The following is a 14,241-nucleotide window of genomic DNA, read 5'->3' on the forward strand; positions in this document are numbered from 1 at the left end:
ACCACGCTTTCAGACACCAGGACACCAGAGCCTGTCCCTTCTCCCGGGGGCACGCCATCACGACAATCATGTCGTTTTTGTATCCGAAGGGAAACGTTCCAGTCATGCTTTGCGTCTCCTTTGGCGCCGGCCGCTCCGAAGCGCACGTCGTTGGCCCCCTCCTCCGACAAGGTACCAGGCTCGGCCTGAGCTGTACGGCGCCGAGTCGACCGTTGACGATGTCAAGGGCAAGGCCCACAAGCTCATTACCGAGGCGGCCAAGGAGTTCGAGAAGGCCTCCGCCGCCGCCCAGGCCAAGGCCGGCCGGATTTTTTTTTTACTCTGGCAGGTACTATGCCGCCTGCACCTTTGGCGGCTTGATGGCCTGCGTGCGTAGAGAAGAGCCTCCCACCCCCCCTCAAGCGTGTTGCTGAACCCCCATCTGACCAGCCTGTAGGGGCTCACGCACTTTGCCGACACCCCGCTTGACCTCGTCAAGACGCGTCGCCAGATCGACTCCAAGCTGTACACGGGAAACTTCCAGGCCTGGGGCAAGATCTTCCGCGGCGAGGGCGTGCGCGGCATCTTCACCGGCTGGAGCCCGACGTTCTTCGGCTACTCCGCCCAGGGCGCCTTCAAGTATGGCTGGTATGAGTTCTTCAAGAAGCAATACTCGGACATTGCCGGTCCCGAGAATGCCCAAAAGTACAAGACGGTCCTGTATCTGACTGCGTCCGCTTCGGCCGAGTTCCTCGCCGACCTTGCCCTCTGTCCCTTTGAGGCTGTCAAGGTGCGCATGCAGGGCGGCATCCCGTCTCCTTACAGCGGCACGCTCGACGGCATCCGCACCATCGCGGCCAAGGAGGGCGTGTCCGGGCTGTACAAGGGCCTCTACCCTCTCTGGGGTCGTCAGATCCCCTACACCATGATGAAGTTTGCATCGTTCGAGACCATTGTCGAGATGATTTACGACCGCCTGCCTGGCCAGAAGAGCGACTACAGCAAGGGCGCCCAGACCGGCGTCTCCTTTGCCGGTGGCTATCTGGCCGGTATCCTCTGCGCCATCGTCTCTCACCCTGCCGATGTCATGGTCAGCAAGTTGAACGCCAACCGTGCGCCCGGCGAAGCGTTTGGCGGTGCCCTGAGCCGCATTTACAAAGATATTGGCTTCTCCGGGCTGTGGAACGGTCTTCCAGTGCGCATCGTCATGATTGGCACTCTGACTGGTCTACAGTGGATGATCTATGTGAGTTTCAAGTGCCTGTTCTACCATGCATAACCATACTAACAGTGGCTGTAGGACTACTTCAAGATCTTCATGGGTCTCCCAACGACGGGCGGTGCGTCACAGGCCGTGGAGAAGAAGTGAGAAATGCACGAGTGCGAGAAGAGGTGAATTCGGGTTGTGCTGAGTAGGTCATCGGTTGTCGAGTGGTGGTATCCGTAGAAACTAGGAATACTTTGCTCATCGCAACATTGACTGACTCAAAACAAAATGACACTGGTGCCGCAATGGCATCTGGAGAATGTCATATGTGAAGGGCTATGAGCTTGAATGTGCCCGCATACAGAAAGCGGGATGCTTGACTGGAGCATGTCGAACCACCCCGTTGCGACCGGCGACGCCGACAGCTGCAGCTGCAGCTGCAGCACCACACCCTTCCTCGGGAACCATATGGCGTAGGCGGGTTATCTCCCGTGCCTTGTCGCCCAGCCGCCTGCCCGCCCACTTGCAGCTTGGGGCTGGCCACTCACCCGAGAACGCAAAAGCTAGATTGGTCGGCTCTTCCGTGTGCTCTGTGGGACATGTTATCCTTTGCATGTCCGTGAAGCAGGATGAAAGCCGCCTCGGCGTCTCTTCGTCCTCTTCCTGATTCCTCCATTGAGGGGGGAGACGGATCCTACGGCCTTGGCCCATGCTGAGTGAGGTAAGCGCATCTCTCGTAGCCACGACGTCATGGAAGACATGGTGTATACGAGAAGAGGAGCATGGACAATAGCGCCAGGCATTTTGGGAGTAGAATATTGGGAATGTGGGCTCGGGAGGTTGACGCAGGAGGATAAGCCAAGAGAATACGCCACCGGGGTATCGGCTGGAGTGCTTGCGACTTTTCGGTCCTGGGTTCCGGGAGGGTGCTGGCTTGGGTGGGGGAGTGAGACGTGGTTGGTGGGATGTTGTCGCTGTTTTAGGCGGCCGGATGTTTTTTTGGTCAGCCATCCATGAAAGCAAAGGGTCGACTGGCTGGCATGCTTAGTGGGAAAGCTACACAATACTAACTTTTAAGGTCAACATCGGGAAAAGCGGCGGAATCAAAGAACGTGGCCGATGGCATACCGCGCGATGATGTTCGGGTGGGGGGAGAGCGAGGGCTCCTGGACGCGTGGTTCTTACGACGCAAAAGAAACAAACAGGTGGCCAGCAGAGGCCACACATGTCTCTTCTCCTCCATGGAGAAGGTCGCTTCTCAATCCATCGTAGAGGCGGAGCACCAAGGCTCAAGCCAGATCAACAAAGCATCGACGGTCGAGTCGAACAAGCTGGGAAGATGCCGGACCATCAGCGGCAAAGTATTGAGCAGCATGGGCGCGAACACCAACGGCCCCGCACCCGCAGAATGTGGGAGGGAGGGGTGGGCAGGTACTGCAGCGAGTAAGCACGCGGCTAGCTTGACGATTCCTCTCGAGATGGCCCGAATGAAAGGCGGGGGAACCAATGGGTTCCAGATCAAATGACCAGGGCTGTCAGATCCGCGAGCGAGTCTGATGAGCGCAACATGTGAGACGGAGGCGTTGCTGTGCACTGCAATAGAGGTCGAGCACGCTTGAAGTTCTTTCAGAGACCGGTGACGCCTGGTAGGAACGCCAAGGACGGCCTCGTCTGGGGGCCCGAAGGATTGACTTTTGCATCCAAGTCCGTGGCGGCCGTGGAGTTCCCTGGAATCGAACATTTCTGACAGATTGTCTCTTGAGCGAGAATTGGACGGCAAACTCAATCGACACGGGGCGCCAAGCAGCGACCCACGGCATTGGGTGACACGCGAAGGGCGCCGCCCGCCGCCAGCAACAATAGGTTGTACCCGTAACGCCGGAGTGATGAGACGGAGACGAGGGGCGAGAAGGTTGTAGTAGAATAAGAAACCACTGGCGCTCGCTCTGGCAAGTGCCTTCTGGTGCGTGTGACAGGTGGCAGGCTGTGTCCGCCGATTTGGTTGGGGATCGGTTAAAGTCGTCGCTCGTTGGCTGGCCTGGACATTGATCAGCCGTCGACAAAGGAACGGCACAGACGTACAAGTAGGATGAAGTACAGTAGCCCGCCTCGCCGAGTCGTGTCGGGGCGCTGAGTCGCTGGGCTCCAGTTGCTGTCGGTCGATTCGGGGCATGTCGCTACAGACGGTCCCGACTCCCTGTTCAGGCTGTGAGCAGGGGGTCTTGGGAGGCGCAATCGCCAACGCGCCAACCCCATGTCGCCCCCCCCACCTCGTCCTAGTGTTGCACTGGCGGATGGACTAGGCCAAGGCAAGCCAGGGCGTGCGGTGTCGGTGACGGCGTCGGAGTCTGGAGTCAGTGTCCTGTGTGGTGCTCAGGAGTCGGCTGGTGGGAGGCCAGGAGGAGGTGTTCGAGACGGAAAGGCAAATGTTGGAGGGGCCCAAAATGAAGAGACGGCAAGGGGGAAGATGAGGGATGGAATGAGAGAGATGCACTGCAGTTGGAGAGGCACGAGACGGGGGGGAAGGCTGACATTACCTACAGACGACATGTACATGGTACAGTACTACAGTAGCCAGGTGGTAGGTACGAACAGGGTAAGGCAAAGGCAAGCAGGCGCCATCGAGCAGCCCCGTCTGCTTGTCTCTCGGTTGCCCCTGCCTCTCCCGCTGTTCCTGAGGTGTTCCTGCTCCCTGTTGCTCCCTGCTGCTCCCCCAAGCCCCCCCCCCATTACCCCCCCTTAGCCCCTGCCCCCCCCTGCCCCCATGCCAGGCTGCACCTGCTCCTGTGGCACAACACCTGCAACGTGCCTCTCCTCCAGTTTTCCCCGCCACTGAAAGCACAGATCAGGCCGTAGCAGAGTAGCAACGGTGGAGGGCCTAGGCACTAGCCTCCATCGGACCAGTGTCAGGCCCTGGCTCTTGGGTCTCGCTCTGGCCCTTCTGGCTCTGGCTTTGGCTCTGGAAGTGGAAGTGGAAGCGGAAGTGGAAGCCTTGGTCTGCGACCCTTTTCCCTCACTGTATCCCACTCTCATCTTCGCTCCCTCAGCTACTTGCACCATTGCTACTGCTCCTCCTCCTCCTCCTCCACCTCGCGTCCGCCTTCATTGACGCACGCTTCCTCCCTCCAGCCCGCTCGACGCTGCTCTGTCGTCACCTGGGATCGACCACAACACTGAAGCCATATCCCATAGAGCAACGCCGCCCCGCTCGACGACGCGATTCGCCCACCTCTCGGCCCATTGAATCTCCCGTTGTCGCCTCGCCACCATCGCGCACTCTCTCACATTCTGTACTCGACGCTCGACGCCAGCCATTGTCGTCGCACACAGCAAGTCCAGCTGTTGGATAGAGACTAGACGAGCACGGGTCATTATTTCGCATACATCCGAGCATCAGCATCCAGCAAGCGTACCGCAGCCGTCCTCCCGTCATCTGACCAACCGTACATCAACCCAGACCGCGGCATAGATCTCGGCAACGCCACACCAATTTCCGACATTGACTATTTCGTGTTGTCCGAGAACATTTCAGATTGCATACGAAGCACCGTTTAATACAAAGAGGCCTCCAGTGCTTTTGTGCCCTCATTACAAATCGCCACCATGGCAGGATTCCTTAACAAGCTGAAGAGCGCGGGAACAGTACGTTGCGAGGATTCAAATTTGCGCGCCACAGCGCCAGATCAGCTTCTTCTGTGGTAGCCACCGGTATATTCAAATACTTTTGCTGACACGAAAACTTCACACAGGCGACCACGAGTCCCGCGGGAAAAGATGCCGCAACCAAGAAGAAAGAGGCTCTCGAGCCGCCCCCAGAAATCACACCTCTGGAGAAGATGCTTCAGAATGCTGGCCCTCTCCGAGATGACGGGACCGACCGCTTCTTTGGTCTCGAGAATGTGAGTTTTGCCACCCCATTCACCCTTGCCTCTTCGGCGAGACACCAATAGCTAATTGCTTCTTCTAGTTCGGCAACACATGGTAGGCCCTTTACCCCTTTCCATCGTATTCTTTTGGTCTCTGCTAATTGAACAAAGTTACTGCAACTCCATTGTGCAAGCACTATTTTACCAGGATGCTTTCAGGCAAAACGTCGTCAACTACCCGCCCTACTCCCCATCCGAAACACCCAATGGCGACGGCACGCGGCCCAAGGTACAAGTTAGCATTCGACCGCCGATGAAGAAGGAAGAACCGCTCAACCCAGCAGCGAAGCAGAAGGTGAGCGCGTCCGAGGCCATGCGTCGGCGACAGGCTGCCAACCTGCCGCCCGTTCCTGGCCAGCCTGGTCTGCGGCCTGAGGACCGGCCGGATGCCCCCGAATACAAGAAGAAGCAAGCCATGATCAAGGGCCCCGTCGTCGAGCTGAACCAAGAAAACGCCGACCCATATGGCATGTCCGAATGTACATTCACCGGCCTGAAAGACATTTTTGGCGCCTTGATGCAGAGCGAAGACCGCGTCGGCGTTCTGAGCCCCCAGAGATTCCTCGAGATCTTCAAGCGCGACAACGAGATGTTCCGAAACTCAATGCACCAAGACGCACACGAATTTTACGGCCTAGTCCTGAACGATGTGATCGCGAATGTGGAGCAGAACGCTAGGAGGATCCAGGAGAGAGAAGATGCGAACGCTAGCGCCGGTCTGGCGCAATCCGTGGAGAACGCGCTCGGCGCGGGAGTCTCGAGCCTAGTGCCCCAGGTGAACGGCGGTGCCAGGTCTCCGGGCACCGGATGGGTGCACGACATTTTTGAGGGCGTACTTACCTCTGAGACGAAGTGCCTGACTTGCGAGACAGCCTCGCAAAGAGATGAACCTTCCTCGACTTGTCGATCGATCTGGAGGAGCACTCTTCCGTCACTCGTGTCTTCGCAAGTTCTCGGCAGAGGAGATGCTTTGCGAAAGGAACAAATTTCACTGCGATCACTGCGGAGGTCTTCAGGAGGCGGAGAAGCGCATGAAGATCAAGCGACTGCCGAAGGTCCTCGCACTGCACCTGAAGAGGTTCAAGTACACAGAGGACTACAGTCGGCTGCAGAAACTCTTCCACCGCGTGGTGTACCCTTACCACCTGCGCATGTTCAACACGACGGACGACGCCGAGGATCCCGATAGGCTGTACGAGCTCTACGCGGTTGTTGTTCACATTGGAGGTAACGCCTACCACGGACACTACGTCTCGGTGATCAAGACGCAAGATCGAGGCTGGCTTCTATTCGACGATGAAATGGTGGAGCCGGTCGACAAACACTTTGTGCGCAACTTTTTCGGCGACAAGCCTGGCACGGCATGCGCCTACGTCTTGTTCTACCAGGAAACCACGTTTGAGAAGGTACAGGCCGAAATGGAGGCCGAGGGCCTGGAGGAGGTGAAGATTGCCAACGAAACGGCGAACCTCGCGTCGGAGAATGGCCAGGGCAACGGCAACGTCATCCCCCTGACAAAGCAGAGCACGCAGCCGCTGAGCCCCAGCCTCGAACGGGACACAAGCAACAGTCTCGCGCACGCTCAGACGGCACCGGGCATGGTCGAGGCGCCACCACGAGAATCGTTGACGGACAATCCCCTGCCCAAGACGCCCAACCCGTTGACGATGGTTCCATCTTTTCCCTGCGGTGCCCCGTGTGGAGACTCGAGGATCGACCAAGGAGGACAAGAAGCGCGAGAAGAGGGAACAAGAAGCGGCGGAAAAAGTGCGCAAGCAGGCCGAAAAAGACAAGCGCAAGGCGGACGAGAAGCACTCGAAGGAGATGCAGCAGCGCAGGCGAGAGCAGAGCATCAGGGAAAACGAAGAGATGCGCAGGGCGGTGGAGGAGAGCCGCAAGATGGCAGAAGAAGAAGAGAGGAAGAACAACAAGGACGCCGGGGCGAGCCCCGGGGGGATCCTGAGTCGCGCCAACCGCGGCAGCAAGTCGATGACGAAGAAGAGCTTCAGCTTCCTCAACAAGGACAGATCCGACACGGGGGAGCACGGCGCGAACGGCAACGGGTCGTCGAGCCCGGCGGAGAGCAAGCTCAAGGACCGATTCAGCTTCAACCTCGGCCGCAGGAAGAGCAGCAACCTGCTGTCGTGAGGGGGGGGGTGTGTGTCAAGTGTTTTATGCTGGTGTATTCAGTGGTCCAATTTTGATTCTCGGTCATGTCCATATGGGAGGGGTTGTATAGTTTTCCGGTGTCTGAAGCGGTTGTCATTGGGAAGGGCTGCCCGACTACGGCGTGCGTTGAGCGGCCGTGGCAGCACGCCTGGGGGTTTATTGCTGGAGATTGGCGGATCGCCAAACCTGGTACCTACCTAATTCATGGACGGGGGCAAAATTAAAAAGAAGGCACATGCACGCATGGTGTCGGAGAGCTTTTGTTACCGGATTTCATGTGTCTCGGTTGCGTACATCTGTATGTTGTACATGGTGTCCACGGCCGAACCAGATTCAACATGACTGGCTTGGGTTCGCTGGAAAGCACAGCAACCATTTATCCTTTGTATTTGCTGCTTGTGTGAAGCTCGCTATATTTGCTCATAGGCCTTCATACCTCGAGCGCGCGCCTGCTGCTCGTTTTGTTCCCCCAAGCCGTGAACGCCATGTCTCCATTGTCAGGGCATGCATGTGTGTCTGGCCACGAATGCGTAGCCACCTCCTTAAGCTGTCACCTTTTGCCCTCCCGCCGTCACTCCCCGATTTTGGTTCGTCAAGTTCCTCCCCCGGGTAGAAAAACGTCTTATCCGAGGACGAGCTCGTACAGAATGACAATCGTGTTGATGCCTATCAGGGGTACTGTGAAGGTCGCAGTCGCACGTCAGCATCTTCGTGTTTTGCTTTGAAAAAGGGGGAACCGGCCGTACTTCTCATGAGGGTCCTGACGCTGGCGATGAGGTTGATGATCTTGGCCTTGACGCTGGCGTCGGCGCCCTGGCCGAAGGCTGGGTCGTAGGAGGCGGGGGAGAGGTTGACTGTGAAGGGTCTGGTGTGAGCCTTTTGGGAGAGCATGGGAGACACGAGATGGGGAAGGGCGTACTGCGGGCGAGGAAGCGGTCTTCGGAGAGGATTGCTACGGCGTTGATGAGGAGGCTGTGAGGGGCGGGGTGTGTTTAGCTGGCGTTGCTTGGTTTGCGAGCGCGGGGGCCCGGGGGGGAGGGATTCGATTTACATGGCGACTGCGGGGGGGTTAGCTTGGTTGCGGTCGGAGGTGGAAGGGGGAGGGCCGTACTGTAGAGGAAGTTGCCGATGAGATACATGGCGGCGGTTGGTGCTGCATGCGGTGGGGGATGGGTGGTGAGGTTGATCGGTCGAGTGAAGGGCGATGCGACGATGCGACGATGCGACGGGAGCCTGGCGACGGCGGCCTTGGTGTTTAGTCGTGTCCTTGTTCTGTGTTGCGTCGAGTGCTGTGCTGGGGGAGCTGTGACGAGACCGATAAGGAAGGCGGTGAGCGGATGGATCATCTTCAGGCCGATGCTGATGGGCCCCTTAGGTAGGTACGTACCTTACCGAGTGCCTCACTGAGATACCTTGAGGCAGCCTTGGGGCAGCCTTGAGGCAGCCTTGAGGCAGGTACAAACACCAGACTGTATGTACGACAGCCTCGTCAGAGTCACTCACTTTATAACCATTGAGGCTGTGAGCAATTGTCTTTTCTCGTTCTCCCATTCCAGAGATGTCATAGCTGTCACGCTTACTTCCATCACCCCTGCTTCAAGATGAAGCCCCTTGGTATGTCGCCTCACCACCAAAGAACGCCATCACTAACATCGCCAGATGTCGTTCTAGCCTCTCTCATCCCGGCCACCATCCTCTTTCACCTTGTCGCTGCTCCTTATACCAAGGTCGAGGAGTCCTTCACCATCCAGGCAACCCACGACATCCTCGTCTACGGCACGCCGACCCGCAACATCAACGCTCGCTTCCATGCCGTCTACGACCACTTCACGTTCCCGGGCGCCGTACCACGGTCCTTTGTCGGGCCGGTCATGCTAGCAGGCATCAGTCAGCCCATCGTCGCCATCTTTGGCTTCCAGCATGCTCAGATGATTGTTCGTGGCGTGTTGGGCATGTACAACGCCGCAGCCCTGCTCTACTATGCGCATTGCGTCAAGAGGGGACTCGGCACAAGCGCGGCGCGTTGGTGGACCGTCATGACCGTCAGCCAGTTTCACATCATGTTCTATGCCTCGAGGACGCTGCCCAACATGTTCGCCTTTGGTCTCAGTACGTCTGATGCCTCCTTGGCCCGACTTGACATGTGCATCTGTGACTGACCACAACACAGCCACCATCTCATCGGCCCTGCTCCTGCCACACCCAGACCAGGCTCGAAAGGCGTCGCGCATCCGCATTTCCATCTCTCTCCTCGTCTTTGCCGCCGTCATCTTCCGCTCCGAAGTCGCCCTCCTCCTGTTCACCACGGCAGCGACCCTGCTCGCGACGCGCCAGACGACCCCTCGCGCCCTTCTCCCCGGCTTCATCGTGTCGTCGCTCGCGGCCCTCGTCCTCTCGGCGCCCCTCGACTCGTACTTCTGGCAGACGCCCCTGTGGCCCGAACTCTGGGCCTTTGCCTTCAACGTCCTCCGCGGCGGCGCCTCCGACTGGGGCACCTCTCCCTGGCACTACTACTTCACCTCGGCCCTGCCGCGGCTCCTCCTCAACCCGTCGGCCCCCTTCCTCATCGCCTCGGCCGCCCTCCACCCGGCCACGGCCCGCACAGCCCGCCTCCTCATCGCGCCGAGCCTCGCCTTTGTCGCCATCTACTCCCTGCAGCCCCACAAGGAGGCCCGCTTCGTCTTCTACGCCGTCCCGCCCCTCACCGCCGCCGCCGCCCAGGCCGCCGCCCTGACGACGGCCCGCGCCGCCAAGTCGCCGCTCGCCCGCCTCGCCACGGCCGCCACGACCGTCGCCGTCCTGGCGTCCGCCGCCGCCGCCGCCGCCCTCCTCGCCCTCTCCTCCCTCAACTACCCCGGCGGCGAGGCCCTGTCTCACGTCGCCCGCGTCGCCGCCCTGGCCCCCGCACCCGCCGATGCCGCCGCCCCGGCCCCCGCCATCCACGTCGACGTCCTCTCGTGCGTGACGGGCGTGACCCTCTTCGGCCAGAACCCCGCCGGCCGCCCCGTCCTCCTGGCGCCCGACGCCGCCGCGCTGCGCTTCGACAAGACGGAGGACCGCGGCGCGGCTGGCGAGGCCCGGCTTCTGGCTCGCCTTCGACTACCTCCTCGTCGAGGACCCTGCCGTCGTGGCCGGCGGCCGGTGGGAGACGGTCGGCGTCGTCGAGGGGTTCGCCGGCGTCGAGGTGCGCAGGCCTGGGACCAACCATGTCGAGGCGGCTGCTGCGCCCCGTCCCGACCCTGGGCCCGGGCCCGTCGTCGGCAGGGGCCGCGTCGTGGCTGCTGTGCGGGAGGCCGTCAGGGGCGTGACGGGCGGGTGGTGGGTTGGCCCGCGGATGGAGCCGAGGGTGTATATCCTCAAGAGGGACAAGGTTGGCGCTGTGGTTGTCGGGACGTAGTTGGCGCAGCCGTGTGCGGTGGCCCGTTTGGAGATACTGCGCCGACATGGATAGGTCGTCATGTTTCCGTGACAAGAAGATGGGTCACCAAGGCGAATAGGAAGCAACTTCCGTCAGGTGTATCATCATGCATTGTCGCCGTCGTGCCATACGACCGATCTGCGCCCGTGGTCCTCAAGGCCTCTCATAACGGCCCTGCGTGACAGCGGCTACGTGTGTATACATCCCAGCAGCACGCGAAAGACACAAGTGATAAAAAGCACAACGTTAGAGCATCCGCTACCGCCTCCGTGTCCATCATCCGCATATACCATCTCCGCGACGTTTATAGTGCGCGGGAAGAAAGAGAAACAAAAAACCCCAAAGCGATCCCATCCCTCATGATCCAAAACAGGTCCGTTTGATCCCTCTGCAGCGGTCCTGTCCAGTCATCGACTCGAAACCCACCGACCATCCAAACCGTCGGCCAGAAGAAGAAGACCAGAAAATAGTTTATATATATATAAGGTAATTGGTAACGCAGTGGTCGGCGCCGGGTATCGCCCCTCCTTTCCCGCCCCGTCATGTCCCGTACCTCCGTGGCGCCGTGCTGAAGCGAATGCTGAATGTCGAATGCCGCAAAAGTCGTCAAGTATCCGGTACGTGTGTGCCAGTGTGGGTTTGTTGTGTGTTGTGTGGCCGCCGTGCTTTCCTCGGCCTCCTACACGATGTCGTGCTCCTGATGCCCGCCGTGCGCCTTATGCACGCCGTGCTTGTTGTGTATTGTGTGGCGGCCGCGCCCCGTTTACTCCTGCTCCGTGTCGCTGCCCTCGTCCGAGAGGCTCTGGAGCTCGCCGAACCGCGCCTTGTAGCGCTGCAGCTCGGCCATCTGCTCGGCGACCTGGGCGAGCACGTCGGTGATGGGCGCGCGCAGCTCGTTGAGCTGCCCGATGGGCGCCCTGCCGTTGGCCATGTGCCGGAGCGCCAGCGTCGTGGTGCACGTCTGTCGTCGGTCAGTACCACGATTCACACCGTACAAGCGACACACGTCGACACGACGTGCCAGGGACTCACCTCGACCCTGCTCACTTGGTGCTCCATAAAGTTGAGCAGGAACCGCTCCGTCACCTCGCCGCCGCGCTGCTTCATGCGCTCGAGCAGCTCCGTCTCGGGCGCCTGCAGCGCGCGGCCGCTCTCGTTCTCCAGGGTGCTGCACAGCATCTCGAGCCGCAGGCTGACGCGCCAGAGACCCCAGATGAGGTCCGGGTCAAAGGCGAGCTCGCTGCCGGGCTGCATGGTCGCCGGCTTCTCGACCTCGACGCCGCGGTCGTGCTGCTGGTGCTGCTCGGCGCGGCCGATGAGCGCGTGCGGGTACAGCGAGTAGACGACCTCGGGGTTCTCGAGGCCCTTGAGCTTGCGCTCGCCCATCTCCTTGACTTCGAAGCCCTGCGAGCTCAGGGACCGCAGGTCGCGCCGGATCGCCGCCGCCAGGCTCTGGTCGTCGTCAAAGGCGTCGTCCGACCCCGTCGACCCGTTACGGTCCGTGTCCTGCGACGTCTCCAGGCACCGCTGCACCTCCGAGATGAAGTCGGACGACACGGTGATCTGGCCGCCGTCGGCCACGGCCGAGATGCGCGACGCCTTGTTGACCATGGGGCCGAAGTAGTCCATGCGCCTAGTCACCGGATCCATCTCGTTGACCGCCTCGCCAAAGTGTATGCCCATGCGCACAGACAGGCCCTTGAAGATGAGCGCGTTGTCCTTGTCGAAGAGCGGCTGGCAGGACACCGAGTTGAGCACCTCGGGCGGCCAGTTGACCTCGAGCAGGGAGATCTGCACGGCGAAACACCACAGCAGGGCCGACGTCGCCGTCGGGAAGGACACCATGAACGCGTCGCCTTCCGTCTTGACCTCGTAGCCGCCGATGCGCCGCAGCTGGCGACGCATGACCTCGTTGTGCAGCTTGATCGCCGAGCGCATGGCCGAGGGGTACATCTCCCAGAGCGTCGTCGAGTTCTTGATGTCGGTGAAGACGATGGAGATCTGGCCCGTGGGCGCGGGAATCTCGGCCTCGAGCCGCTGGAGCGTCGAGTCGAGCACATCGCCGGCCTTGGTCTTCTTGCCGCGGCGCGGCAGGCTCTGCAGGTCTTCGGGCACGCCGGACGGGTACAGAGACATGCTCTGGCCGCGGTGCAGCCGCGAGCGCTCCATCCGCCTCTTGAGGTCCGAGACGCTGAGCAGCATGATCATAATCTTGCTGGCCGAGCCGTAGGCGATGGCCAAGTCGCGGAGCTTCTGCGACGCGCGCATGAGGTCGCCGCGCTCGGACCGGACGACGTCGACGATGAGACCCGGCGACATGTACTCCCAGAGCTCGCGCGTCGCGAGGAGGATGATGTCGTCCGACTCGCGGATCGTCACGTTGCTGACGTAGGGGGCGGCCTGCACCGAGGGCATGAGGCCGACGTAGCCAAAGGCGCGCGAGACCTCGAGCAGGTCGTTGAGCTTGCCGTTGCGCGACACCCAGCCGCCCGCCTCTCGAATGCGCTGGCGTTCCGTCGGCTCGGCGGGGTCGTGCTTGCGCGTCAGGATCTTGTGCGAGCCGTCCGTCTGGATGAGCATGGCCTGCGCATCGCCGACGTTGGCGACGAACAGTTCGGTGCCCTGCAGGTACACGACCGTCGCGACGCCGCCCGAGTTGAGATCCTCCTTGCTCAGCACCACGGGCTGCGCGGCCACCTTAGGCCCCGGTCCGGTGGTGACGGCCCTGTCCTCGTTGTGCTGGGTCGCGACGGTGACGAGGTCCTTGTTGAGCGAGAGGAACGCCCTGCGGAGCGCGTCGGCGGGCGTCTCCTGCTGGCGCGGCTTGAGCTGCTTGAGCTCGTGCGCAAAGATGTGGCCAAAGTTCTCGTGAAGGTACTTGGCAATCTTGGACCCGCCCGTGGTCAGCGCCTGCCCGTCAAACAGACCGAGCAGCGTCTCCGTGTCGGACGAGTTGAAGCGCGGCACGACGAGGTCGACGGTCGACAGGTGCTCGTTCTTGCCGAGCGTGTCGGCCATGCCGTACGGCAAGTGGCCGGCGAGCGAGCCGGACGTGCGCACGCGGCGGTCGTCGCTCTGGTCGGGGATCGTGGGCTGCGTCAGCGTGACGTCCATCAGACCGAGCACGCGCAGGTTCTGCAGCCTATTAAAATCTGCAAGCTGCTCGCGGCTGGCGGCGCCGGGCCCGACGACCGTCTGCTTGATCTCGAGGCGCTTGTTGCCCGACAGGTTGAGGTACCGCAGCTTGGGGTTCAGGTTCCAGTTCCAGTCGTAGGGCACGTTGGCAATGTTGTACTTGAGCGAGTTGTTACCGCAGTCGAGCACCGTCAGTTTCTTAGCCCGCGATATGTCGGCCGGCAGGTTGGTGAACTTGTTGCCGTTGATGTGCAGCACCTGCAGGAGGCTGCTATCCTCCAGGTCGTCCGCCGGCGGCGTCGTCAGCTCGTTGCCGGACAGGTACAGCTCGACGAGCTGGGGCCACGCCTTGATGGACCTCTGCGGCATGTCGCCAATGTCGTTGTACTACAGGTTGAGCACGCGCA

At 60.7% G+C, this 14,241-nt stretch overlaps 5 protein-coding genes across 5 annotated transcripts; 3 read left to right on the forward strand and 2 right to left on the reverse strand.

The window, feature by feature from the left end:
• Positions 1-68: 68 nt before the first annotated feature.
• VDAG_04504 (mitochondrial phosphate carrier protein) lies at positions 69-1,348 on the forward strand (the record flags this gene model as incomplete). Its single annotated transcript, XM_009650951.1, has 3 exons — positions 69-368; positions 437-1,225; positions 1,280-1,348. The coding sequence occupies 3 exons, from the start codon at positions 69-71 to the stop codon at positions 1,346-1,348; spliced, it is 1,158 nt and encodes a 385-aa protein (XP_009649246.1).
• A 3,441-nt stretch (positions 1,349-4,789) lies between these two features.
• Positions 4,790-7,316, forward strand: VDAG_04505 (ubiquitin carboxyl-terminal hydrolase; the record flags this gene model as incomplete). Its single annotated transcript, XM_009650952.1, has 4 exons — positions 4,790-4,828; positions 4,936-5,089; positions 5,154-5,944; positions 5,985-7,316. 4 exons carry the CDS (start codon positions 4,790-4,792, stop codon positions 7,314-7,316), a joined length of 2,316 nt encoding a protein of 771 aa, XP_009649247.1.
• A 587-nt stretch (positions 7,317-7,903) lies between these two features.
• On the reverse strand, positions 7,904-8,627 carry VDAG_04506 (uncharacterized protein; the record flags this gene model as incomplete). The annotated part of the gene is made up of 4 exons (XM_009650953.1): positions 7,904-7,959; positions 8,028-8,135; positions 8,201-8,253; positions 8,419-8,627. The coding sequence occupies 4 exons, from the start codon at positions 8,625-8,627 to the stop codon at positions 7,904-7,906; spliced, it is 426 nt and encodes a 141-aa protein (XP_009649248.1).
• A 255-nt stretch (positions 8,628-8,882) lies between these two features.
• On the forward strand, positions 8,883-10,881 carry VDAG_04507 (ALG12 protein; the record flags this gene model as incomplete). The annotated part of the gene is made up of 3 exons (XM_009650954.1): positions 8,883-8,895; positions 8,953-9,390; positions 9,452-10,881. The coding sequence occupies 3 exons, from the start codon at positions 8,883-8,885 to the stop codon at positions 10,879-10,881; spliced, it is 1,881 nt and encodes a 626-aa protein (XP_009649249.1).
• Positions 10,882-11,462: 581 nt separating this feature from the next.
• On the reverse strand, positions 11,463-14,203 carry VDAG_04508 (adenylate cyclase; the record flags this gene model as incomplete). Its single annotated transcript, XM_009650955.1, has 2 exons — positions 11,463-11,660; positions 11,732-14,203. 2 exons carry the CDS (start codon positions 14,201-14,203, stop codon positions 11,463-11,465), a joined length of 2,670 nt encoding a protein of 889 aa, XP_009649250.1.
• Between the last annotated feature and the right edge of the window lie 38 nt (positions 14,204-14,241).

Source organism: Verticillium dahliae, genomic scaffold (genome assembly GCF_000150675.1).
Source record: "Verticillium dahliae VdLs.17 supercont1.7 genomic scaffold, whole genome shotgun sequence".
Taxonomy (NCBI): domain Eukaryota; kingdom Fungi; phylum Ascomycota; class Sordariomycetes; order Glomerellales; family Plectosphaerellaceae; genus Verticillium; species Verticillium dahliae.